Below are 27,823 nucleotides of genomic sequence, written 5' to 3' on the forward strand. Positions count from 1 at the left end.
GACAGGCCCGCGCACCAATTGCAACCCGGGCAGGCGGGGGAGAAGCACCAATGGAAAGGCCAAAGCGGGCAGCGGCGGAAAGGGGCGGGATATCCGGCGTGAAGCGGGGCGGGGGCGCCCGTGTTGTGACTGGGGAGAAGGGGAGGGGTCCGCGCAGCTGGACCTGCGGTGGGTGCCGGACCTGCAACGGCGAAGAGCAACCCCGGCGCCCGCCATGCCCGGCATCGACAAGCTCCCAATCGAGGAGACGCTGGAAGACAGCCCCCAGGTAAGACAGACAAGAGGCAGCCCCATGGGTCGGGGCCAGATCGGGCCCAGCCCGTGGGCGCCGGGCCTAGCGCCGCTCCCCTCTCGCTCGCCCCTTCCCGTGTTCGCCGTACAGACTTTGGGAGAGCCTCGGTGGCAAACCCTCCCCAGCACCGGGAGGTACATCGCCAGGTGCTTCGCGACACTTCTCGCCCCGGCGGAGTGGCGGATCTTGGGCTGGGAATCAGGGCTTTGGGCTGTCAACTTCGGCTGTGCTCCCTGCCAGGTGTCGCGCCCGTCTTCGCGGCGCCTTCCCATTTGCATCACCGCTTCCTCTCGGCCGTCCTGCAGGCTCATCAGCTGTTCTTAAGGCAGCGAGCTCGATAACGATTTTCCAGAGACACTGCTTCAGCGTCGGGCGTCAGGGTAATAGCTTGCACTGACTATCTTACTTCCCCAACCCGCCTTTACATACGTGATTTATTTTGGAAACCTCGTGTCCACAAAACCCTTTTTCACTTAGCAAGATGATTTTTCTTATCTTTGTCTTTTATTAAAGTCGCATTAAGGTTTAATAGATATAGATGAAAAGGAGTTATTGGATGAGACTATCGTGGCGGTCGTTAATGCAGTGAGTAGGTGGGAAGCGCATGGTGCCGAGAGGCCTTTAATTGCTCTGGTATCTTCCATTTCTGCGGCTTGACCTTTGTCAGTGATGCCACACGTTGCACTGATACGGCTTTCATGTTGCTATTAAGTAGGAAGTACTTTATTCATTTGCACTGGTTTCTCTTGCTGGCAGCAGCATCATCAGCAAGTACTTTGCTCTCCCTAGATGTGGGGAAAAAAAAAGTTTACAATATGCTTTCTTTTAATGCAGCCTTTTGAATTATGGTCCTTGTTTTGTTGCACTTGCACTATGTATATAGAAGAGAAAAGCTTCCTATACTGTAACAGCTTATGCATTGATAGCTTTGATTCCTCCACCACAGGAACAGAGTTTCACTTGCTAAATAGAGAATTTAACCCCTGAAGTGACAACCACTGTAACAAATATACATCAAGTGGAGAGACGACTTTGAAAAGCCAACAGGGGGTAGCCATGTTTCAGACACTAACTTTAGATATGTAAACATCATTTTAAACTTACTCTCCATCTGAGAGATGGAAATGCTTTTCTAAAATAGCAAGACCCATTAATTTCCTCTCGTGGCAGGATAAAAATATAACCACTGTGTTTTTAGATGTAAACCAAATGCCAAGTTTACATTGTCTTTTTTGCTATGCAAAGCAGTGGAATTTAATTATTAACTTAGAACATACATTACACACATACTCAGTGTTTATACATATATATATTTAGCAAGAGTTTCTGCTCAGTTATTTGCATTCCCGAAGCATTGCACAATAAAAAAGCCAAGAGACTGGATAATACAGGCTCTGTCATGTGTCACTTACACCACCAGACATCTTATGACATAAAATGATTAACAGTTACTTCACTGACTTTTAACTGGATGGTGTCTTTGTGCAGCTTATCACTGGTAGTTTGTGGCGTCCCTGCTCATATACATGGGATGAAAGTATATTAAAGAACATGCAAAATGATGCAAAGTGGTACTAGAAACATGAGTAGGCAATTCCTCTAATTTTTTGCTAAGCTATAGTCTGCCATAATTTATGTATGGTTTCAGGTTATTTTCTTTCCATCAGTATAATACAATGTCAGACTGGAGTCTGAATATCAGTAAATTACATTTTTGCAATAAACCATATAAATGCTTTTATTCTACACTTTTCAGTTTTAAAGTGTAAGCATAATCTAGAAAACTTATATGATACTCCTTTCAAATTGTAAATTCATGTTTATTTATGTTCGGGTTTAAGGGTCATGACTACATAATTCAGTGTTACAGCACTGTGTAGTGTTTCCTTTTGCATTCTTTCATGTGTGCACTCCTTCACAGGAGTCACAGCTATTAGGATGACACATGTTGCCACACCTGGCAAATATTTCAGTTCACCTCTGTCTTCCTCAAACCCGTTTTTCCACTTGTTGCATAAAACTAGCATCACCATTAAAGTGATTTATTTTGTTCATAATGCTTTTTGGTTATGTTTTTTATCTTTTTCTATTTTGTGGGCTTTATATGCATGCTAATATTTTTGAGACAGCCAGGCATCTAACTGGAGTCAACTAAAAGAATTTCATGTCAGAGGAATGATCAAATAATGTACTTTGTGTAGGTTTAATGTGTACTCTGTGGTTATAATTAAAAGCAGAAAATCAGAAAAGCAACTGATGAAGACCTCCATGCATCAAGGGGAGATGGACTAGAGTCTAAGTAATTTCAGTACAAGTCTTTGACATAGCAAGAACTAATAATGAAGTGACCACAATTCATATGATTGCAGTGCAATCACTACTGTCATCAGAGAGGTTTTCTTGATGTCCAGACTTCTTGTGTCAATCTTGCATTCTTTTCCCAGGTCCTATAAGTTCCTTCCTTTCATCTTTGAGGAAACTACAGTTGTTTAGCCAAAAAGAATTTCTCATTTCAAGTTTTTAACAAATATAATTTGGGTCATGTACTTAGGATCCTCTCAGTTTCCTGTCTGGATGTTAATTTTAATGTAATCCTAAAACCAAAGCATGGTCCTCTTGTCAAAATGTTACTAAAGGGTTGGTTTTATGAGTCTTGCAAGTGATACTCCAGTTTTTACATCAAAGCATTTTAACTGATATTTTAGATGAGGAAAACCAAATGAAACCTGTATGGAACTATAGGTATATTCTATGCTCTTTCTGCTTTTGATTTTTGTCTTGGTGGAAGGAATCTATTCAGTATTCTCACAATAAGGAGCAACATTGCTTCCAAGTGCAAAAAGGATGCAAGAACACTGAGTCAGCATCATATTTAAGCTTAAGGGCAAATTGTACCTGAGCAACCTGCTTGCCTTCTTATCCAGAGTCAGTAATTTCATCATAGTGAAGAGCAGTGGATGTCATTTACCTTGACTTAAGCAAGGATTCTGGCACAATCCCTAGTAACATTCTTCTGTGATAGAGAGGTTGGGATTTGTCAGTGATGCAAGCAATGCAGCAGGATGCATAGTCATCAAGCTGACTGACTGACAAGCTAGGGTAAGGACAAAAGGACAGATCTTTTCACTTCCTTTCCCTGTGGAGTGGTGAAGGGAAGAAATGTGTCAAGAACAACAAAATGTAGGCTGTGCTGTTCCCTTTTGTTCACAGCCTTTGACATAGCTCAGCCTTTTGTTAACGGAATTGACTTATTGCACAGGTGAATTTTAGATACAAGCACAACCAGCAAACTTTTGCAGGATGGACAGAAAGCCTCAGCCTTCGTTCTTATCTCACTGCAGAAAAAAATACATATGTGGCATGCTGTTTAATACTAGTCATCTTTACCCTTTTCCTTAGGCATGTACCATAGTGAGTCTAGTAGTTGTCCACTGCTCCAACTCTCTTGTGCACATATCCATCTCCTTTGGTCCACTCCTTTCCAGAAGTAGTGTATTTGTTTTAACCTGGAGAGAGCTTGACAGTAGGAGTGAGGCAGAGCTTGGATGCTTTTAAAGTTCTCTGGCATGCAACAGATACCATTGTTGTAAACAGTGTTGAAGGCTGTCTAAGCTTTTCAGCAATGACACCTGAAACAATGCTATTAACTTTTAAACCCAGGTACATTTAAATGCTGCTTCTCTAACTTGACACGTTTGTGTTTTGGCTGTTTCCTTTCTACAGACCCGCTCTTTGCTGGGAGTATTTGAAGAAGATGCTGCTGCAATTTCCAATTACATCAATCAGCTATTTCAAGCCATGCACAGAATATATGATGCACAGGTACTGTTAATGTAATACTTGAACACATTATAAAGCTTTTGAACCACGTTTCATGTCTCTTGCTTTTTTTAATTCATTTTAAGCAGTTTGGGATTTTTTAATGTCCACATTCTTTAAATGTGGAAATGAAATATAATAAGAATCAAATTATTTGGTTTCCATATGTTATGAAGAGATAAAGACTGAATTGCTGAGATGTGTTTTGCAACAGGATTTCTTAGGACAAGTAAAAAGATTTTTGGTTCTCATTGTTCTGTTGTATTTTCTGAGTGTTTTAGAAATCTTTTCCTGTCATGATCTTAGTGTGTAGAATAGTAGGTACGAAATGGGGGATTAGTTTTTTACCGACAATATTTTCATGTTTCCTTAACTGCATTTGTGTCAATGACAGAATTTCTTCTGTGTTTTTTTTTTCCTGAACAGTTGAGTTTATGGCTGTATTTTTTGCTTTACCTGAACTTGAACTGTTTAACAGTTTTACTGATTTTTTTTTTCTTGCTTTTCATATTTTTATTTTTCTGTTGTTTTTCCTGTAATGAGTGGTATATTTGTTGTAGGTTTACTGCTCTGTAGTTTGAGTTTACTGTCTATTTAGCTTTTAATTTCTGTGCTTTCTTTTTTAGCTCCATCATGAAAGATAAATCTGCTAATTAGGTCCTGACTGTGTACAAGTGCAGAGCAGTTCATAGCCAGTTAGTACTGAGGTTCACTGTGCTCTTTCCTGTAGAGATAACAAATTCCTAATAGTCAGTAACTAGGGCAGTTAATTTGAAATAATTAAATGCAAATATGCACTGCATAGCATGAAAAATACAGAAATTAGTGCACAGAGTACAGGATGTGAACTTGTAAACACTGATTACCTCTAAGTATCAAAAATGTTAGCAAAATAGAAGGGCAGGATGCTGAGGTTTTCTGAAGATAGGCAGTCAGATTTTAAGCTCATATCTGCAATGGTTTTCTCTTCAAATGTATGACTTCTTAAACGTAATTTAAATTTAAATATAACCAGCTTGGTGGTTGTTGGTTTTATTTTGTTTTCAAATCAGAATGAACTAAGTGCTGCAACTCATCTGACTTCAAAGCTTCTGAAGGAATATGAAAAACAGGTACTGTGTGCATTACTGTTGTCTTCATGTGGCCAGGACTATGTATTTTTGCAGTCTTTTATCTCCTAGAGCACAGTGGAGGACGTATTTAGATTTGGCCCAGATAAAATGAACTGCTCTATCTGGTGTCTTGACTCTTTGCTAAAAGAATCTACTGTCTTCATATTAGCTTTTGCAACTAAAGTAGAATGAAGTTCCTATTAAAATGATTAGTATTAGTAAGTTGTGAAATACTTTTGGATCAGTGTTTTGGTGCTTGCTTAGGGTAGTTTTTGGGCTTGTTTTATAAACGTATTTACTGTTAAGTGCTTTAATTTTACTAGTCACAGAGAAAGGGCTGCATAGAAGTCTCTATTTAACAACAACAATTTACTGTGAGAATGATCCTATCTCTGAATTCTGCAGATTGTGGAATCCATAACTTTCTCCACTGGTGGCCTGCACTATGAGGGGTTTCCTGTTTGTAGGTCTGCTGCTGGGACCTTTTCTCTGAAATGCAGGTTAAACCCAAAAAGTAGTTTCTTTTTAGGACAGCTGGCGTTCCCTGTCCTCATTTTGACAGTTGATACAATACTAAACTGACACAGCTTTTTAGTGAATTGCCCTGTTTCTGCCATTTTCTACCAAAAACACAGTATTTGCAATATGAAAATGGAGATAACTAGGTTAGGAGAACCAAACAGAGTAAGATGCTCCTACTCACTAGCAGTTACAAATATTGAACTATATGCCAAGGACCTCTCTTTAAATTAGTTTGTTACATTGCTAAGGAGGAGGTGGGGACCTAACAAGATGGGAGGAGGTGCTCAAAATTTTTAATAAAGAAGTTAGTTGGTTTCTTACATATTTCCAAGTGGTTTATGTGTAACTGCTGTGAATTGAAAGACGAATTAACTTAGCATTGGACCCTTTATTTTTTCTGACTTGTCTTCTTTAGATTGCCTTTTCCACAAGTCATGAGATGAGCTTAAAAATACACAAATGATATTTTAACTGGATCATTTCTTTTTCAATTGTGACTATTTCAGTTCATCAAGGCATGACAGAACTAAACTTTCTTGGCTAGTTAAAAAATTTCACATAATCACATAATTTAAGAGCTGGAAATTTAAGATCAACACCAAATATTGCTTAATTTGCAAACTTGGATAAAAATCTTCATAGCTCTCAAGTCTGCATGTTTCCTGATCATTTTTATTTAGAAAAATAATTAATTTATAAAATAATAAATTAGGTTAATTAATACATATATGTTTATTCTTTTTTCTAATGAGGTTAATCACGTCCCTCCAACAAATATTCTTTCACCACAGGACAATAAAAAAGTGCTCCAGTGTAGCTCAACTGTATAATATTTTACAGTATTGGAACACCTGATAGATTCCTAAGCATGACTGAGATGTGTGAATGGCAGGAAGCCCTCTAAGCAACATTCCTCCTTTTATTTTCTTGTAGCGTTTTCCACTAGGGGGAGATGATGAAGTTATGACTTCTACTCTACAGCAATTTGCCAAAGTCATAGATGAGGTAAGTACTTGTGTTTGTTTCACCTCCTTTTGATAATGTTGTCTTGTGTAGACTTTAACTTGCTTAATTTTTCCAGCATTTTTTTAAGATGGCAGGTACAGAAGTGGCTTACATTTGTCAATAGGGTGACACTTAATTGTACACTGTAGCATATATTTAGTTATGTTACCTGAAGAGAAAGAATTCATTCAGCAAAATTGTTGAGAAAGAAGGTAGCTAACTTAGTGTAGACAGACCAAACTCCATTACAGAATGGTAGTCAGAGTCTTGGTTTTGTGAGGGTATGGTTTTGGACAGAGCTTCCCTCTGCCTCTATTAGAGACCAGAGACCGACTCCTACGAAAGACAATTTGGCACCACAAAGATCTGAATCAGGATTATTTCTGTGATCCTTCTTGTTACTTTCAACACTACTTAGTGGTATTTTAGGAGTAAGAACAGATTTGTTCTATTTCTGCTACCCAGGAAAGATGGACTGTGATGTAGCTGGAGGGAGTCTGGAGAAATAAACTGACTTGGCTATCAGAATGTACGATGTCCAGTAACTTGCCGTAAAGTTGGAAAAGCAGGGACAAATACTAAACTCTTCTATAAAAAGCTGGTAATGAGATCAGGAATCCACAAAAATAGCTGCTAGAAAAAGCATTCTGCAAAATTATGTTTGAGTTGTGCGTGTCATCTTCCTTGAGTGATATTCATGTCAACCTGCTTTGATTTGATGTTGGCACCACTTCACTACAATTTCCTTCTTTCTCTTGTCTTTTACAGCTTAGCTCTTGCCATGCAGTACTTTCAACTCAACTTGCAGATGCAATGATGTTTCCCATTACTCAGTTTAAAGAAAGGGATCTAAAAGGTAGAGTGCTTGAAAAAGTATTGGGTTTATCAACAAAAGCAGTAACAGAAATGTTTTTCCATAGCTTGTTTAACTAAATAGAATACCTTGTTCATCAGCTCTTAAAAGTATGCATCTTATTTCTATTCATCAGAGTATTAGCAGTTGAAAATCTAACACCATTTTGGCTGTATTTCACCGTTTCAACAATTTATTATTTACCTTATGGCTTTTGTTCAAGGTCAAAATTTTGCATTGCCAGTAGACATTAGGAATGAATTATTTTCTGATAATTGGCATGGTCAGGAAGTCTTTGTATATATTATAGTGCCACAGCATCAGTATCATGGCTGGATTAAACTCAAAAGGCTAGGTGCCCAAGTTGTAGTATTTCATTGCTAAGGTCTAGTAAGGTTGCTCTTCACCGCTTCTGGTAGTGTAAGTGGCTTCTTACATACAGACATAAGATGTTTCCAACTTGTTATTTTTGTGACAGTTGTATCTTACTTTGTTTGGTCTAAAGTAATGTATGTACATATGTCTAAGTATGGGAGATTTTACTTAAGATGCTGATGTGAACAGACTGCTGTGGCAAATGGCCTTCAAATATAAATTGTAAGAATTAAAACCAAAATAACTTAGAAGTAAACATCTTAGAGTGGTTATATCCAATGTATGAATGCTTTAAGTTTAAAACAAAATACAAATTACAGCTTTTCCATAAGGCTTCTTGCTCTTTGGGAATCTCAGAAAATGCTTCTTTGACAATCATTTGCTGTACAATTCTGGATTAGATAGATTATGCTTTTTGAAGCTGGGAACATAACTGACCTTAGGTAGGAGGAGTCACAATGTGTTTGGTCCTTTCCTTTGATCCACTGATACTTCCTCATCTCCTGTGCTTCCACTTCCCCAGTTCAGACCAGAACTGTAGGTGATGCATTTGTATTGAAAATGTCTTGCAAATCTTTTGAAAGAATTTCCTCCTAGTTACAACACAGTATCTCTTCTGGGGAGCTGAACAGCTACGTAGTAGGAGCAGATTTTGCTTGTGGATTGTGCTGGAACCTCAGGATGGTACAAGGTGTAAAATTACAACTGTTCAGAAACATTGCATGAGAAACCTTAATATATAAATGTTATGCTAATAACAACTCACTTCAATTGTAATATGTTGTTTTGTAGAGATACTAACTCTAAAAGAAGTTTTCCAAATTGCAAGCAATGGTAAGTGTAAAATACTCAATGTTATAGGTACTACAAGATAACAGTATTGTTGTAGATTGACTCAGAAAACTAATGAAGATATTTGCAAGGACTGAAATGTGTAATTAAGGTGTAATTATTTTCATTGCTACATGGGCACCCAGTTTCACTTGTAAATCTCTGCTTTGTGTACTGAAGTGTTAGGACAAACTAGCACCAGTACTTAAAATAGGTGTCTAGTCATTAAGTCATATAGGCTTATGCTACCAAAATTACTAAAAATAGTCAAGTGCTAGCTCACTTCTTATAGTCAGGACTGAATTAATATATGCATTTTGCCTCCCTAAAATTAGTTTGAGAGTTCTTTTCCCTTTCCTCAAGTTACTTTTGTTAGCCAGCTTTACTATATCCCTATAGAGAATATACTCTTAAAGTAAGGATTTTGCTGGTCTCAATGTAAGTTGCTTCACTGATTTAGAAGCAAGCGAATAGAAAGTTGTTTCTACTTACAGAAGGTTTCTTTGTCTTTGAAGAATATTAGATGTTTAGGAAATTTGTAACAATTTGGCCATATTTGCTTCTGGTTAGATTTTTTTCCTTTAGCCCAAATACTTGTGGCAGTGAAGAATTACAAATACACAAGAACAATTCTTAAAGGTTTTGGTATTACAGAATTTAGTGTTCATCTGGCTGTGCAACACATAGCGGTGAAAAAGGTTTTCTGCTCTGTTTCACAAGTCATGAATTTATCAAAATGATAATAAATTCTCTTTTGCTTGCCTAGACCATGATGCTGCCATTACCAGATACAGTCGGTTATCAAAAAGAAGGGAAAATGAAAAGGTTTGTAAAGCAAAACACTTACTACAAAGATTTTTAGAGGAGACAAGGAGTCATTTTCATCTAATATATATTTACAATGAAAGACAATATATGGCAGATTCTACCTGAAGTTTGGTGGTTTAGACTGCTGAAACAGAGTTTGCTTCAGGACAGAAAAGCAGATTTCTCACTTAACTGTCTGTCTTGTAACACTGGAAATGCTCTAAGATTAGGACTGTGATACTATATTCATCTTTGTAAAGAAATAACCACACTTTCCAGGGAGAAAAGAATGCTGTGTTATTTTTTTCATGTATCTCTCATCTATAGATTACAGAAGTGGCATTGTAGTTTTGAAACATGCAATTGCTGATAACAGAAGGTAGAACACCATTGTGGTGTTTTTAACATGTTGGCTCTACAGATGTTCAGAATGCATATGATGAATACCAAATCTCAAATATTCCTTTTTCCTCCTTTCCTTCTCTGTGTCTCTTCAGATCAAGGCTGAAGTTACAGAAGATGTATACACTTCAAGGAAAAAACAGCATCAGACCATGATGCATTATTTTTGTGCATTAAATAGCCTTCAGTACAAAAAGAAAATCGCTCTGCTAGAACCCTTACTTGGATACATGCAAGCTCAGGTAACTTAAGATTGTCCAAGTTGTAGATCTGAAAGATATTAAAGTACTGCTTGAAGTTTGATGCAGTGAAATGCACTGCATGATCTCTTTTGCAATCCAAGGAAGCAAATGGAGTGAGAAACACCTCACTCTCATCCCTGTAGCTGTCAGTGCTGCTGCTGTGAACCATCATGAGCTGGCACTAGTCTATATGAATCTCAACATGACATAGCCTCAGTTCCACTGGAGAGTCTTTTAGGAAAGTCTGAGTGGCAGATAAAAAGCTGTAACTATTTTATCTTAAAGCTTGGGTAGCTAAATATAATTCACTACCAACATTTTCATTGCTGGGTACCTTTTTCCACTTGATCACCAATGGCAGTGGCCAGTTAAAACTTTATGCATGCAAGTCCACATGGCATTACACGTTCTTAGAAGGTAATCTGGAGACAGTTGAAGTGTTTCTCTGGCAGCCATTCTGAGATAAAATAGTCAGCAAAGCCACATCACTGCTGTTGTCATTTACTAATGACTATATTTTCCCTTTTCCTCCTCTCTCTTTTTTTTAAAGATAAGTTTTTTTAAAATGGGTTCAGAAAATCTTACTGAGCAATTGGAAGAATTTTTGACCAATATTGGCACAAGTGTACAGAAGTAAGTTGGCTTTGTTGAATTTTGAACTGTTATCAAGCCAATTATGTCTTCTGTTTCTATTTATTAATAAATTAGCCATGTAAATAACATATTGTTTACCTCAGTGTTCGCAGGGAAATGGATTGTGAAGTGGAAAACATGCAGCAAACTATAGAGGATTTGGAAGTAGCTAGTGATCCACTGTATCTGCCTGATCCTGATCCTACAAAATTTCCTGTTCATAGAAATCTAACCCGGAAAGCTGGCTATCTCAATGCAAGAAAGTAAGACTGAGGTGTTACTTAAAAATTCCAGAGTATTTCATTTTGGGGAAAGAAGGCTGAAAGAACGTGCAATGTATTTTTTGAAGTTAGCTGCACTTCTTAGCTGAGTAAGGCATAAAGGAACTATTCCATTTCTTTGGACTTTGCTTAATTAGAATTAATGTAATTGTTACACTGACAGTATCATTCAGGTGCTAAGCACTTTCGTTCATCCTGCAGCTATAGGTTGCAGCTATAAGGGTTGTTCTATAAGTATCTGTTAAAGCTTTAGGACTCAAGTTACTAAAATGGCAAGCTTGAGAACTGTTAGACAAAACATTCTCTGTTAACCAAAGCACACTTGGAATGCCCGTCTTGATTTCATGAGGCGACCTTCTGTCCACGGGAGGGAGCTGTAACTCTAGTTAAAGACTAGCAGCTGATCTTTGTAGTTACTGAAATGAAGTTATAACACTTCGGTATTTTCTGTATTTTATATAATAATCTCCAAGGAGTGGGATGTTTTTTAACATATATGTTACTTGTGGTACAACAGCTACAGTAATGAGGAACATTTTTTTGTAGTAGAAGACAATCGCAGCAACTAATACCGAAGAACATACCTGATCAAAAAGGGAGGATACATTGCAAGTGTTACTGATTTCTGGTTTTTGTTTTCTGGGGAAAACAAAGCAAAAAACAAACCACCAAAATCTCAATGTGCTTTAAGCAAAATACAGAGTTCTTGTTGAGTGGTACAAAATACCTGGAAATTTGAGGTATCTTAGCATGATTAAGATAATTCTTAACACAGTATATAAGTGCAGAGTTCAGAGGTCTTATCAGTTACATTGATCATATAGTATGCATATGCATATTGTGTAAAGCAGTACCATAAAATCTGATCATTGAAACTGAAAAAACATATGCATTTTTCTGTGACATCAATTACCGTATTAGGTGATCTTTGTCTAGCAGTAAATATAGTGTGAAAAAGTGACTTAATTAAACTGTAACATGGGGGAAAAAAGTTTTCTTAAATGCCAGATAGCTGAAAATTATTTGGAACAAACTCACCAGAACTCCTAGTCTGCTCACTGAAAGCTCTTTTTATCTTTCTAGTAAGACAGGACTGGTGTCTTCCATCTGGGAGAGACAATTTTACTTCACTCAAGGTGGAAATCTGATGAGCCAGGCAAGAGGTGATGTAGCTGGAGGACTTGTCATGGACATAGACAATTGTTCTGTGATGGCTGTGGACTGTGAAGACAGACGCTACTGTTTCCAGATTACATCCTTTGATGGCAAAAAGTAAGCATTCCTCCTGTATGTAATGTTGGACTCATTAATTAAGAAAGGTAGCCTACCTTTATCTATAATATAGCCTGGTAGATTTGGGGCTAGAAACAAAATCTGTGATGCTTTTTTAAAAGTTTGTAATATCTAGTGATTGTTTATAAGCTCTATAATTCAGTTGAGTAGTTTCAAAATAAAATTACCATAATCAGGTTACAGTCCTGTAACTCTTAAGCATTTTGTGATTGCTGAAGAGTTACATGGATACAACTGGAATTTTGTTCCTTATCTATTTTCATGTGAAATGAAAACAGATTTTCCCCACAATCAGATACCGACTGAACTTGGTACATGCACAGAGCCTTCAGCCTGTCTGAATGTGTTGTGCAGTGTGCAAACATGAAAATAGGGGTTCCTATCTGAATGAACTTGTGAGGCATTTCAAATAGACAAAATTGTCTTTTTCATTCTCTTCTTTCAGGTCTTCAATCTTACAGGCAGAGAGTAAGAAAGATTATGAAGAGGTAAGCTTACAGAGAGTCCAAACAAGTCCAGTGATTTTCTGTTGCACAGGAAGAATACACTCGTAACTATAGATGGGATGCTCATTGATCATTCTTTAGGTGGTGACAGGTTTCAGAAATACTGACAAAATATTACTGTGTTTAGCCTTTAGAGAATAAGATGCATTTATGATAACCACCAAGTAATTTTTAGTATTATAGAAGAAAGAAAACAAACAGGAAGAAAAAGCCCACAGCAAAAGAGCAGTAATGTTCATGCTTTCCTAACTTCCTTTCTTCCTGCCTGTTGTCAGGTATGGAAAACAAGAAGGACATTTTGGGTTAGGATACAGGTAGCAGGAAATTGAGAAATGAGGAAAAACTGTATTTCTGCCCCTTGATACGAGATGGAATGTCTGTACCTCAGGAAAGAGTCAAATCATGAAATGTGAAATAACTTGCTTTGGGACTGCTAAGTCTGGTGATGCAGGCTTACTTGCCCCTGCAATGGATGAATGCCAATGAGAAATGCCAGTATTCAAATACTGGGTCAGTAAACTTCTATGTTGTAGCAAATACCAATGAGGAAAGGAAATGAGGGAAAAAGGCACCCAGGCAGTAGGAATAGGGTTTCTTGGGAAGTGAAAAGAAAAAGTTTCTCTAGATATTTTGCAAATAATAGCCTAATGTTGTAGACTTGCAGTGGTATAACAGAAGTTCTAGTTACTTGAATTTAGGTTCTATTTGGACAGCTTTATACAGCATCCCAAAGGCTTGCACAGATGGGTCAAGCTGATAAGATTCATTGCATTCATGGTCTGTGAATGCAGTCAGAAATAAAGGAACAGATGTTGTGACATAAAGGATATGTTGATTAAAAAGGTATGTCTGCATTGTTATGCAGTACAGATTTTTCAATAAGGGACAGCATGGGAAAGAAAAGTTTTAAAAGCATTGATTGAAAACATGTTTGGATAAGCAAGTGGATAAAGAAAGACTTTCCAAGTACTCACCAGTCTTCAGTGTTACATTGATATAAAATGACCTTTTATGCTATTCCTAAGGATTGAGCTGGGCTGTATCACGTTGGGCCCAATTCATTTGCTCTCTGGAGGTTGTCTCAATAATAGCCTAACTGAAACATTGTCCCTTAGATACCCACACTTGTGATTCTTTGGGCTGTGGCTGCTGTGCTGTCTTTTTCCTGTAGCTCAGGTGACAACTCTTTAACAACAAGCTGGGGTTCTGTGGAGCAGCATCATAACCCAGTTAGCTCTTTCCTTCAGAAAAAAGTGGAAAAGCAAGGAGAGCAGATGGTTTTCATAGCACAGGGAGAAAACAAATTCTAGCTTACAGATGCAAGAGATGTGCAAATTCCACAAAAGGGAGGTGGAATCTCTATGTCTTGAGGAAAAGATACCATCTGCAGTCACAGAATAAAGGAATGCAGAGAATCATGATTTGTTTTTTTCATTCCTTGGGGTTGTGGTTTAAGCTGGCTTCTCACCTTTAGTGTAATGATTTTTTTTAAATTAAAATACCACACAGTAAAGTGCAGTATGCAGATAGGAGGGGACTTAATGGCAAACTGAGTGTGCAGAATACTGGCTTAGCTCCCTGAAGTTACAATGAAAGCAGAAAAGATGATGTAATGAGTCAACTCAGTTGCTATTTAATCAAGTTTGTTAAAAGAACTATGAAAAGGTAATTTTTCTTCTTTTTTCAGTGGATATGTACCATAAACAACATCTCTAAACAGATCTATTTAAGTGAAAACCCAGAGGTAAGTTTACTAAAATGTGTAGTAATCAGTGATATGCTAAAGATGCAGATATCCACAACATTAAAAAGAGATCATTTGTATCTCATTGGATAGCACAGAATGGCACCAAGTGCTTCCTGCATATCTAAAGATGACCTTTCAATGGTATGAAAGCATAGAGGTCATTGTCTCCATCTAAACTCTTATATAGAAAACACTAAAAGCATGTGACTGGTATAACTTTTTGACATCTTCAAGATCCTAGATTTTTATTTTGTCTGTGGTACTTTGTTACAAATTAATATGACATATATTCAGGAGGATACATTTAATCTCTGCTAGAGGGAACTGACAATCATGAATGTGAATCTCTGTGAGCTTAACTATAACTTTGTAGGTAGACAGCCAGGTACTTGTATTAAGTTTACTATGCAGATAAGAAACAAAATACTTCTGGTGCAGAGCTCACTTACCTAAAGCACATGCTCTGATGAACGTGCAGCTGAGGTTGTTTGCTCTTGGCATAAAGTAGTGCAGCTCCTTTCCATGTACACCTCAGTGTCAGTGCCCTCTGCAAACTTAGAAGTGGCTTTTTAATCATTCTCATTTTCCAAGTCACACGCTCACACCAAACACTAAAGATTCCAAGAAAATATCAAAATGGAATTCCTCACCTGTAAATATTCTGTTTGCTGAGATAACACTGGTATCTCATCCTTACTTGATAGTTGATTTTGTTTTTTTTCAGAAACATTTAAGTGCAGACTTTTGAATCTTCATGGTTTTTTAGTTAGTAATTGAGGATTGTGTTTCTCAAATGAGATTTTTCTTCCTGGCTACGTTTGCTTATTTTGCCAGACTTATCATTGGGACTTTTCTTTGTGGCTGGCCTGTATTAACATTTGCAGTGTTATAAAGTAAGTGCTTACCTTGACATTGAGAAAGTGAACTTCAGGAAATGAGTTGCAAAAAAGTACAGCAGCTGTGTCAGTGAAAAGATAGGAATGTTAAGATCTCCCAAAGGGTTGAGTATCTAACTTCTGTCAGTGCATAAAAATAAAACTAAAATCTTAGAGCTTATTTTGAAGAAAATGTTTTCAGTTATTCTTTTCCATCTCTGTATTGCAGGAAATTGCTGCACGTGTAAATCAGTCAGCCCTGGAGGCTGTTACTCCATCTCCTTCCTTTCAGCAGAGACACGAGAGCATGCGGCCAGCTGTGTAAGTTAAAGAGCTGTAGGTTATTTTAAGAGTGCATCCAGAAAGAGAACCCTGGATAAGGTTTCAGGAAAAAAAAAACTCCAAACAACGAAACTTATATGCTCATAACTAAGTATTTCATAGGCTGGAGAAAAATTTCTTGAACTCACCTGTTTAGTATTGTTTAGCAGCCATTGTTAAGAAGTAATCCAGATTTCCAGCTGTCTGGACAGTTCTGTTGTTTGCATCTGGTTTGTTTCATGAGCTTTTTCTTAATGTGTCCAACACTGGGGAGCAGACCTCAGATTGTTTGAACATCTATATATCATCACACATGAAATTTAATATAATCTGGTGCAGTTACTAATGGAAGTAGTAACTTTAACTTACTCAGATGTGACTAGGAACATAGACTCCATTTTTGTTTACTATACCCTGATCTTCAGGATTGTGGTTTTTTGTTTTGTTTCACATCCAAACTTGGGAATATCGTATTTGTCTCTCATGGTTTAATTTGTTATCAACCAACCTGAAACTGGTATCTTCATTTTGTTTTTTCTAGACAATCTCGTCCTCCTGCAGCTCGTACTAGCAGCACAGGGTCACTGGGATCTGAATCAGCAGCTTTATCAGCACTTTCCTTGGATTCACTTGTTGCCCCGGACACTCCAATACAGTTTGACATAATATCTCCAGTTAGTGAAGATCTTCCTGGTCAAGCAAAATCTTCAGGGCAATCAGGCAGGTAGGAGATGTAGAAAGAAGGAAAAAAAAACCCTAAAGTTCATGTTCTTAAATAAGGAAAGCATCTTTAGGCTGCAGCTCTGAAACAACGTTGCCTTTGCCCTGACTCAAGGCACAGAACTCCCAATGGGCAGCGAAGCCAAACAGTTTTTTACTTGTTAAAAAGAATTCTAATAAAATGGCTTAATTACATTCAGTAGTGTCAGGGTGTAGTTTTCTATTTAGCAGCAGATTTTCTTGCTTTAACAGCTAATGCTTTTATTATTGATTCATTTTAATCTTTTGGTTTCACAAAGTATTCTCCTTTCCTATTGCTTGCTCACCCAGCAGCTTGGGTTTTTTCCTCTTGGAAACTCAAGAGAAATTTGGTAGCCCTGCCTCCAGGTGATGATGGCATATGATGACACTCTTCTTAACCTGAAAGGTGAGTGAAAATGATCTAGGCTTCTAGAGTAAATTCATATACAGACAAGTTAAAATTGGCTAAGACCTCTTCCCAACATAGAAGAACATCTTCTCCTCTTCTGTTTTGGTTTTGGTTTTTTTGTAAGCTTCCCACTAAAAAATAATCATAAAACCTGTAAATCCACATTGCATTTCTGGAACTGTATGTACAGAATTTAAATAGTAACAAAACATATTTGCAGATTCAGCTGTTCTTAACAACAAGAAGCTGAAAACTGATGGACATGACCAGTCAAAGTAACCTGTTGTATCCATCTGCCCTCTAGAAAACTGTTTCAACTTTCAGTTGCACCTCACAGATACATAGGAGTTAAAATTATATATATATATATATATTCATCTCTTTTGAACATTTTTTGATAGTTTTTGTTATGTGGTATAGCAGAACAATCAGTTGGCCAGCTAGATCCCTAGATGCTTCAGAATATGTTGATTTAAAATAGACTCAAACTGTATTCTAGGAAGTGGAAAAGATAATACTTCAGCTGAAGTCACGTCATCAGTCATAAGTCCATTGTAGAAAACTGTAATTTTCAGAGCAGAAATTAGAATTTTCAGTTTGCCATCAGTGGCAACAAAGAAGTGCAGTGTTTGAACAGACAGGCACCATGGTACTTTAGAAGTCTTCATTATTTAAAAAACCCCAACAATGAAAAAACACTGCACTGCCTTTCTGATACTGATGACATAGATATAGAATTTCTTATTTTTGCCTTTTGAGACATCCTGAGAGACTCTGTATTCACTGTTTCAGGCTAATCTTAAATAACAAGAAAAGTTTGAGCAGGAAAATATATTAACAGAAGGAATTTCCCTTTAATGTATTTGCCTAGGACAGCATTTCATGGGATGAATCTTTACAGAGTCCCTGCAACATAAACGTTGTTGTAACTCCATCTTGACTTCAGAGTTCCATCTGGAACAGTTTTATTACATTTTAACTAGACATCTTTTAAGGATTCCACTAATAAATCTGGCAGGCTGTATGATGTATAGCTGAACAAAAGAGATAGCCATTTTTTTCCTCTTCATTCTGAAATTAGGTTTTGGAACACAAACTTTTGATAGGTGACACTTTCACTAGTCCCCTATGAAACCTAATTTGAAGTTTATTGAACACTCAGACAATAATTTTTCAGCCAGCAGTTACCCAAAGAGAAAGTGGTTTTTTTTTAAACTTAAGTTATAAATAAAGTTTCCCTATTTCCCATATTCTTTTCAGCATTACTTTACTGATTTTGTAAATGGTGGACTTGGAAGCCTAGAGTATTTTCACTTTTTGTTGTACCTGATAGCAGTTCCATCTCTGAGAGCCAGAAATAGCCACATTTCTCTTGACACTCAAGGAGTAAAACCTCAGTGATGTTTTCAGAAAGCTGCCTTCGAACAACCCAGTGAATTCTCTTCAGTAATTCTACAAATGGAGATAGCGATGAGAAGTGTGGCACACCTGCAGAGTACTGAAAGGACTGGCTTTTGGGTTTACTTCCTGAAGCTGTTCTGTGAACTTTCATCCCCTAATACTGTATCTAATCAAGGTTTTGACTTGGGCCTAATTCAGATACTTAAAAAAAAAAAAACCAAACAACTTTGTAAGCAAAACTTTCTATGGCAGCAACAATGCCAAGTATTTTTCCCATAACTTGAGCCCTGGAATATAGCTACGTATGTCTAACTCCTGATTAAATTGCTTGTCCTCATGATTTTTGTACACTATTCCTCCAGATTACAAGTCTGTGAAATCATTAGATGTTCTTATTTCATGCAACATGAAACTATTGCAGTGATTCTTGTAATCTGACTCCTGGTTTAATGTTCTCATTTTCTAATAGACGCACAAATCCTTTTGGTGAATCTGGAGGCTCAAAATCTGAAACAGAAGGTAAAATAATTTATTTTCCATAACGTAAAACAAAACCCAATTATTTTCTATTTGCAGCCAAAGCTTTTTCTAATTTAACAGCAGTTTTAGAATACTTAGTTATATCAGTAAGGTATTAAACAAGTTGAATTACATCAGGCAACTGTCTAAAAGTCTGTTTTTAAAATAATTCATTGCATCTTTCGTTGTTTGTTTGTCCTGGGTTAGGGCAGATCCCTCCCCCGGGGAGAAAATAAACTCACCACAACACAGACCCCTTTTTTGAAAGTCAGGGAAAGATGAAATTGTATTTCTTATAGTATAACAATGTAAAGAGAGATAACAACTAGAGAAGGAAGAAAAAAACAAAACAATACAATAACCTTAAGGGAGATGGAGGAGGGGTCAAGTGGCGGCGAAGTAGCAGAAGCAACAGCAGCCAGGGAAGACAGGCGAAGCTGAAGCAGCAGAAGCCAGCAGGAGAAGGGGGAGAACAAGCTGTGCTTCTAGACATTAAGCTCTTGATGCTCCAATGAAATTATATTAATTTATCCATTGTTGCCATTATGTGGCCTATTCCTGGAGTGTTCACCTTTCCCCTATGTCTGAGCTAGAGAATCAGCTCAAACGGCCACATTGTTAAACCAAGTGAAAAAACCTGTGATTACTGCCTAGTAATTGTTCCTCTGTGTCATAAGGATGAGTAATTTCTTTCCAAGTCATTAGAAGTGTGGAATTTTCTCACCTGCAGTCCGTCTTTGATCTTGAATGGAAAACCCAACATGGAGTTCACTTTTTTCCAATCAATTCTTTGTCTTAGATTCGGTTCTCCATCAGTTATTTATTGTAAGATTTCTTGGCTCTATGGAGGTGAAGTCTGACGAAAGTCCAGATGTTGTTTATGAAACGATGCGTCAAATCCTGGCAGCTCGTGCCATCCATAACGTGTTCAGGATGACAGAATCACATTTGTTAGTCACTTGTGATTGCTTAAAGTAAGTTTGCTTCCTGCCTTCTAACTGATACTTATTGACAGAATGATCTTCTTTCACTCCACTAAAACTTACTTTCTGATCTGTTTTTAAAAACATTTTTAGGTTAATTGATCCACAGACACAAGTGACAAGACTACGAGTAAGTAACGTTTACATTTTAAGATAAATCAATAGCAGTGTAAACCTTTTGTGTTAGCAGAAAACAGCGACAGCATTGACATTTCCAGACACGTTTCCACTGAAGTTAGGAGATTAATGCAAACTGTAAAAACAAACAGAAACCCACCAGTAAATCAGGTGTAAGGGGAATGGTTTCAAAAGGTCCAGTGGGCTTTTGAATCTTCTTTTACCTTTGTGATACTAAGTTCAAAACTGCCTCAAAGCTGTAAGCTTTACAGGTGAGATCCATCGACTGCATGCACGTCTGGTACTCTTAAGTGCGCACATTAAAGGTTAGGAAGAACTTTCACTATCAGTTTACAACAGCTGAAACTGAAGGATTTAAAAGCTTAACCTTTGATAGGTATTAATGGGTTAGTCTTTGAGCAAACAAAACACATTTGAAATGTCTAAGTCCAACCTCTCACAAAAAAAACTGTTTTGTATTCTTATTCCTTAAAGAAATTATGTGGATGTGGGGTTTGCTCATTTGTTTCTTTAGGACTTTCCCCCACTTCATTTCTTGCTTACATAATTCAGGAGAGCTGAACTAACTGCAGTAAAGATTCTGCAGAAATAGTGCCTTTACCTGACACTAGATACTGATGTCTTAGACACAAATGCAATTTGTATCTTCAAGCGCAGTTGTCTCTTCAAACAGGAGCATACTGACATTTACAAAGATGACAGAATCACGCTGCAAATGTTACCCTTTTTTCTGATATGGAATGTGGTTTAAGAAGGTATTCTGTCTAATGAATAATTGAATCCTTGTCTTCTACTTTTCTGCTCAGCAATTACTTTTGGTCAGATTGTAACTTCAGATGTGGTTGTTCACTTAGAGTATTGAAGTAATCTATGTGCAGAATATTGAAACGTCATGTAGGAAGTATTTGGAAGCAGTTTTAATGTCTCTGTATCTGCTCCGTTTGGCAGTTTCCTTTGCCCAATGTAGTCCTGTATGCCACACACCAGGAGAACAAGCGCCTTTTTGGATTTGTGCTTAGAACTTCAGGAGGGAAGGCCGAGAGCCACCAAACTTCCATCTGCTATATCTTTGAGTCAAATAACGAAGGGGAAAAGGTACTGGCAACACTTGTGCTTGTATCAGTTTTGAATACATGGTAGATGCCAAGACGTGAGATCCACTCAGGCTAAGGGATTTCTGTGGGAGAGCACTCTGTTTATGTACCGGGAAACAGTGTGATAATCTGAAGTAGCTGCAGTGCTTTAATATGCCATTCTACCTGACCTGCACATCAGGCTTAATTTTAAAGGCATTCTTATGAGAATCCCTGATTATTTCCATTCTGTTCTGTGTTTAGATTTGTGACTCAGTTGGCCTGGCAAAACAGATTGCTTTTCACGCAGAACTGGTAAGAAGCTTTTTGGATGGGCTGCTTGTGAAGGGAAGGGAGTATGTGTATTTACTATGTGCAACAGATGATATTAAGCAACGTGCTTTTAGATACAGTAATAGTGTTGTGGTGTATTTTTAAGAGATTTGTTTGCGAGAATTTAAACCTGAGATACAATGACATACCACTCGCCTGTAGAACAATATTCAAGACAGGATTCAGCTTGCTACCTTTAACAAATGTAGTACACCTTTAAAAGAAGAATTATCAAACTTGTGGTAAAACAGTTTTGAGCAAAATCACATTAGTCAGTAGTTTCAGGCTGTTGATACTTACTTTATTTACATTTTTGCCCCTTAGGATCGAAAAGCATCAGAAAAGCAGAAAGAAATAGATAGAGTCAAAGAGAAACAACAAAAAGAACTAAATAAGCAAAAACAAATTGAAAAGGTACATTTCAGCATTATTTCTTAATACTCCTTTTTTCTTACTTTCTTCAGCAGTTTTGTGCTTCAAACTCCACTATCATATCCTTCACTACAAGCTCTTAGAACATGATGAACTTAACAGTTAGAAGTATTTCCCATGTATATTTTGTGCAGTAGTTTTTAGAAAGAGCTCTTCTGAGGAGATAAAGACATGTGCTTTATAGGAATACCCCAGAGCAGTGCTTGAAAGAACACTATCACAGGCCCAAAACAACTTCATTTGCTGGCCAGAGTTACACAGTGCAGGGAGCAGGTTGTAGCTGAAGATACCTGCTCTCATCTCTCTTCTTTGTGGGTTGTAGTACAAGTGTGTTAATGGGTGAGCTGCTCTAATAATGCCAGATACTGAAATGTAAATGGTGTGGTTCCCTCTTCAATCTTTTAATTTCTTCTGGACAGGAAGCTCTCCACTGACACTATAATTTCTAAACTACCTTTTAATACTAATGGTGTCCTGTTTCAACTGTAGATGGCTTTCAAGTTAGTACTGTTATTCTGGTTTCTCAATTGCCCTTCTCATATTAGGACCTAGAGGAGCAAAGCCGTTTGATAGCCGCTTCCAGCAGATCGAACCAGAGCAGCGGAGAAGGACAATTTGTAGTCCTTAGCAGTAGCCAGTCAGAAGACAGTGATTTAGGAGAAGACGGAAAGAAGAAGAGAGAATCTGAAGCTTAAGATTGCCTGCTTCATAAAAATTGGAACCATGGATCTATCTGGTGAAATGGCACAAGTCCTACAAGAAATGAAGTGCAGGTGGGGGGTCTGTGGTATTACATAAATCACTTCAATATGTAGGCTCTATTATGCCCTGATTTTTAAGTGATTTCCATTTTCATGTCAGTAGAATTTATCTTCCTATACCAGATAAAGCATGTTGATGCTACCATGTTTCTCAAAAAAATTACATTTTCTCAAGGCTTCTCTGCAGGATGGAGAAAAATGTTTTGTTTTCTTTTTTTCCACCAACCTCTCTGTACAACTGACTGCTCTTGAAGCAAAATTTAACTCTGATTGGACTTCAGCAGTACACTAAATTTGTTTTTTGACACTGTAGTATGGAGAACATCTTGCTGAAACAGACATCAATGTCCAAAGTACTAGGCTTTACCTAACTTGTTGCACATAACCACTTCCAGATTTAGAAAGAAAAGTCCTTATTAACATCACTGATATGTGCAATACTTGTAGACAGAAAGGTCTTATTTTTTGTTTAATACTGCACTCCATGATACTGTCCTTAATTTTTGGGTGAATATAATGACAAAAGATTTCTGTCAATAGGAGAAAAAAAATACACTATCAGACCTAGGTAAGAGCTGAAGAGAAGCAGATGCACTTTGCTGCACTGAGAGATGGGTAAGGCATTCTTTTCCAGATGACATGACAAACACATATATTCTTGTAGCCCAAGTGCCACATTCTTGACTCTTTCCTGTAGTACACCTAATAAAATGCTGTAGGCCTCTGAGTTGACATTTTATAAAACATATTTAGAGTTGCAGGAACATCTTTGAATTTCATCATCTGAAAACATCTTCTGAATCTGTAATTGCCTTGCCACCAGTACGCTACACATTTACTGAACGTGAGGCAAGGCTTCTTATGTCCTCTATGGAAATTGCTTTTGCAAACACAATTTAGTAGCTCTGAAGGGACTTTGCTAATCCTCCATCATGGTGTCAACCCTGTAAAGCAATTTTCAAAGCAGTGTCTGTTTAGAACTTGTAATCTGAACTCCATGTTCCATACCCTCTATATATTTATTTTGTATAGTACTAAATATGCATTCACCTTTTGATCCAGAAGAGAAAACTTGTTTGAAGAGAAATATTTATTTTTGCACTAATTACTATAAATACTAAAATCCAATGGAACAGAAGATATCTAATAGTGGCATGAAAATAACAGGAAATGTAGAGAGAGAGGAATATACTTCAAGTTATATAATAACGGTTACTAGTGTTTTACAGCTCATTGCAGGGCATTTCTGGTGTTCATGAATGGAAGCAATTTCCAGAGTATCTCCCTGTCACTGGGTGATCGATAGCCCAGCCCTTCATAGTTGGAGCTGCTCAATGCTGATAAATTGAGCAATCTCAGGACCTCCCTCTTAGAAGTCTGTAGGCGCATGGAGGGGATCAGTATCTTCTGCTTTGCTCCAGGTGTGGTCTTACATTGGCTAAAGAAGCCAGTCTCCTCCTGCCCTTTATGCTGGAGATAGGGATTTCTCTGCAGAAACTCACTGCATCCAGCTCCTGTCGCAGAGAAAGGAGCAGCAGAGGGACTGGACTGTGCAGTCTGCTGGGTGGAGGCTGCTCCTGCAGCAGGAGCTAGAGCAGCTTTGGCAGCTGGTGTTACTGATGCCTGGGGAAGGACTTGAACAGCCTCAGAAGGGGTCCCTGTACAGCTGTCTTAGAGGAGAGGAAGGCTGGAGAGCAGACAGCCTGCACCATCAATTCTTGTGTTAGTCAGCAGCTCCTGTTGCAGTACGATTTTCATCCCCAGAGTAGCCAGTCACCTGCAGTACTATCTGCTCTTGCTGTTGCCTAGACAGGCCAAGTCACTGTCACACAGACCACACAATTCTGAGGCTTTTTACTAAAAAGTGGCATTTTTATTTCAGAGTGTCTTCTTTTCCTAGCTGTCATCCTTAGAGACTCCTTACTCTTAGCAACAAAAAGAGATAGGCAGCCAATCTCATTTTTTCCCCTTTTGTGCCTAAACATAGGCTTACAGATAGTAGCATGTCAGCCATTGTTTGTCTCTGAAAGTCATTCCAGCTCACACTTCTTTCTCTTTGTTTTTACTCACTGATACTTCTGTTTTCTGTCAAATAATATGAGAGCATAGCTCAAGGTTAATGTGTCTTCTGTAAGTACATGCTGAAGATGAAGTTATTTTGAAACAGCATGGGAAGAATATAAAATTATTGGGCGCCAGTTCCTAGAGTATAGTCCCCCAGCTTGTCAGAGCAGGACTGTGTTAACCAATTGAGCTGCACTAACCCTGTCTCCTAATGGAAGCAGTTAACAGATAAGCAATCTCATCAGAAGTATTTCTGATGCATAGCCTGATTTGCATTAGCCGTTTTGAAGAAATGTCAGAACAGGGAACTGCTTCTGAAACCTACCCTTACTAGTTTAGACATACATCTGCAAAGACAAAGAAGAAACTGGGAGAATGAAGTTGGCAGATGAATTTACTATCATATGAGATTTTTCAGATGCAGCAATAGATGATTGAAATTATTCCATTTGCTTTCTGGGCTTTCCATCTTTGCCATTAAACAGACTGGGTTAAAAAAACAGCATAGGAACTGAAGTGTGTTTCATTTATGTAGGATTATTCTCCACCTAAAATAGGGGAAATGACTGAAGAGAGCATTTGAAGAAAATACCAAGACTGGTATGCATGAATGCAATGTAAGGGGTGAAGGAAGGATTATACTTATTTAGGAAGAGTTTCACTGGTGTAAAGTGAGCAAAACGATACAAAAGCATCTGAGAGATAGGAAATTAAATGGAAATGGTGCAGTAGGATATCAGTGGAATAACAATTAAGTGTTTTGCTTAAATTGAAGTTAAAAAAATAGCATTCCTCCCCAGAATCAGAAAACACTTGGTTCCATTTTTCCTATGGGGTTTGAACTACTTCACCAAAAAATATTTTTATTAAATGAAAAAAAAAATGAAGTGCTCAGTGTTTTCCTTGCAAGTATTGACTTTCAATTTAAACACCTCAGGCTCTCCTGGGAACTACCATGATAGGATTTCACCACCTGACCATTTTATTATTTTAAGTAAATTACTGTTTGGTTTCCTCTCCTGTAATTTATGTCTCCTAGTTAAACTTTTTTAGTTATTTACTATTGTCTTTACTGGTTTTTCAAGCCCTTCCAGCTGAAGCTGTAGTTTGCTTCATGGGTATCTGCTATTATTTCAGACATCCCTGAAAATGCTCTTTGAAGTACATGATTTTCAGGTGCCTTCACACAGATACTCAATCGACTGTGTTGTTTAGGACTAACTTGTTAGGCTGCTAATAGCAACTCATTGTTACTGCCACATCATTTCCCTGAGGTAAAGGGATACTAAGTTTGCTACACTACGTAGATTTACACACTGCAGATGAAACAAGCGTTGCTGTCAGTTGTTTTGAGCTACATACACTCTTTATGTATGTAATGGCATGAATATGAAAACATATAAAGTGCATTTTATTGCATTAGAGATAACACCTAGCAGACCTTTGTGGCCATTAATAGAGTCTCCAAGTTTAAAGCACAGGAAAATTTAATACTTATCTGTTTATAACAGGTTACAAATGAGTAGTGTAAACCAATTTGAATTTGATAGTCTGATACTTCCTTAATCTGATTAGATTGGAAATTGTATCAGGACAATTTGACAGAATCTATCTACCTGTAAAGTTTAAGAGTTAAGGAACATTGTCCCTCTGCAGTGCTGTCAGATTTAACCTTTAATGTGGATGTAAACCTAGGCTGAAAACCCCCAAACAGTTGAAACTGTTTATGAAGGTATAATTTATGTACACTGATACAAAGAAACAGATTTGGCTCTGTTTAAGGTAAATTATGATTAATAAGTTGCACATGATTCAGGAGAAGCCAATGGAGAAAACTGCTACAATATAGTCTCTTGTTATTACAAATAATATTTACAGAGAAAGAGAACCTGCCTCTGCTTAGTGAGTTTAGTAGAGATACTGTCTAGTCTTAACAGCTAGAGCTGCTACTTTCTGCTCTTTCTGTTGCTGTTTTACAAAATCTCTTGCAAGTCAGTTAGTCTCCAGGGCTTTTTGTTCATAACCAAGCAGTAAGTTGATGTTTTTTCCCTGCCACAGTGGTATCTGAGTTGTCATGACAAGAATAAGTCAGTGTGTTATTGTGAATGCACTCGTATCCCTAATCAAGTTTATATTGCAAGCCAAGGATTTTGTACAATCTTTCAAGTAATTTTTATAATAGAGTGCAGTAGTCAACTTCTTAAGATGATGTTCTGGATTGGTCCTGTTTTAGTGATGTCTAAGTGATTTTTTTCATGTTTGAGACTGGCTTGAACATTTTCCTGAATAGCTGTATTGAAAACTTCCAGTGGCAAACTTAAGTCCACATTGATTGTTGTGTCTTCATGTTGGAAATGTGGATAGTGAACATATTCTGCCAGGGCTTCAGTCAGCATTTTGTAGATTAAGTAAAATCTTCAACTATAGTAACTTTCTTGCTGGGATTTGTACTGGTGCAAAAATCTCCTGCATTTTTCTTAATACTGACTTCCAGGAAGTACCATTGTTGGTGACAGGATGTGTACCCTTCCATCAAACAAAGTTGTACGATGCAGTTTTGTCCTTGGGTTGCTAAAGTATATCTCAGTTCTCTTAACTGTAATCAGGGTAGCTAGGTAACTTCAGACAAAGCTCTGGTACTTGGGAATGCTGATAACTTCTTTTTTTGCAACAATCAAAGACTGAACATTGGAAGAACATCCTTACCATGGCAGCTGGCTGTTCACTGCACACAACAATGTTTAGCAGTCCACAAAGCTGTGGTTACGATAATGGTCAGAATTCACATGTACAGAGGCTATACCAGCACAACCTGGGTACTGATACATAACCTTCACAGGTTCCATTCACTCATTACATGATAAACACCATGTTCAAAGCAATGAGTCCTAACTACATAATGGTTAAATTTGTATTTTATAAGGTTTGTAGATTTTTCTGGGGAAAAGCAGACTTTTGAATTATGTAACTGCTGTGATAAAGATGCATGTACAACTAGAAAAAAATTAATCTATGCTTACTTGATAATGAAGGAATAAATACTACTCATGCCA

General features: G+C 37.6%; 1 protein-coding gene across 2 annotated transcripts; it reads left to right on the forward strand.

Annotated features, from left to right (window-relative positions):
• Positions 1-115: 115 nt before the first annotated feature.
• Positions 116-27,823, forward strand: APPL1 (adaptor protein, phosphotyrosine interacting with PH domain and leucine zipper 1). Of its 2 annotated transcripts, XM_064156724.1 has the most exons (22): positions 116-268; positions 4,016-4,114; positions 5,164-5,223; positions 6,679-6,750; positions 7,519-7,606; positions 8,771-8,812; positions 9,576-9,634; positions 10,114-10,260; positions 10,811-10,893; positions 10,998-11,156; positions 12,258-12,446; positions 12,913-12,955; positions 14,661-14,717; positions 15,825-15,916; positions 16,458-16,640; positions 18,937-18,986; positions 19,786-19,960; positions 20,063-20,099; positions 21,056-21,202; positions 21,445-21,495; positions 21,838-21,927; positions 22,491-27,823. In XM_064156724.1, exons 1-22 carry the CDS (start codon positions 215-217, stop codon positions 22,638-22,640), a joined length of 2,127 nt encoding a protein of 708 aa, XP_064012794.1. In that variant the 5' UTR covers positions 116-214; the 3' UTR covers positions 22,641-27,823. The 2 variants fall into 2 exon arrangements, with proteins under 2 accessions (XP_064012794.1, XP_064012795.1); XM_064156725.1 differs by lacking the exon at positions 21,838-21,927.

The sequence above is a fragment of the Pogoniulus pusillus genome, chromosome 16 (assembly GCF_015220805.1).
Source record: "Pogoniulus pusillus isolate bPogPus1 chromosome 16, bPogPus1.pri, whole genome shotgun sequence".
Taxonomy (NCBI): domain Eukaryota; kingdom Metazoa; phylum Chordata; class Aves; order Piciformes; family Lybiidae; genus Pogoniulus; species Pogoniulus pusillus.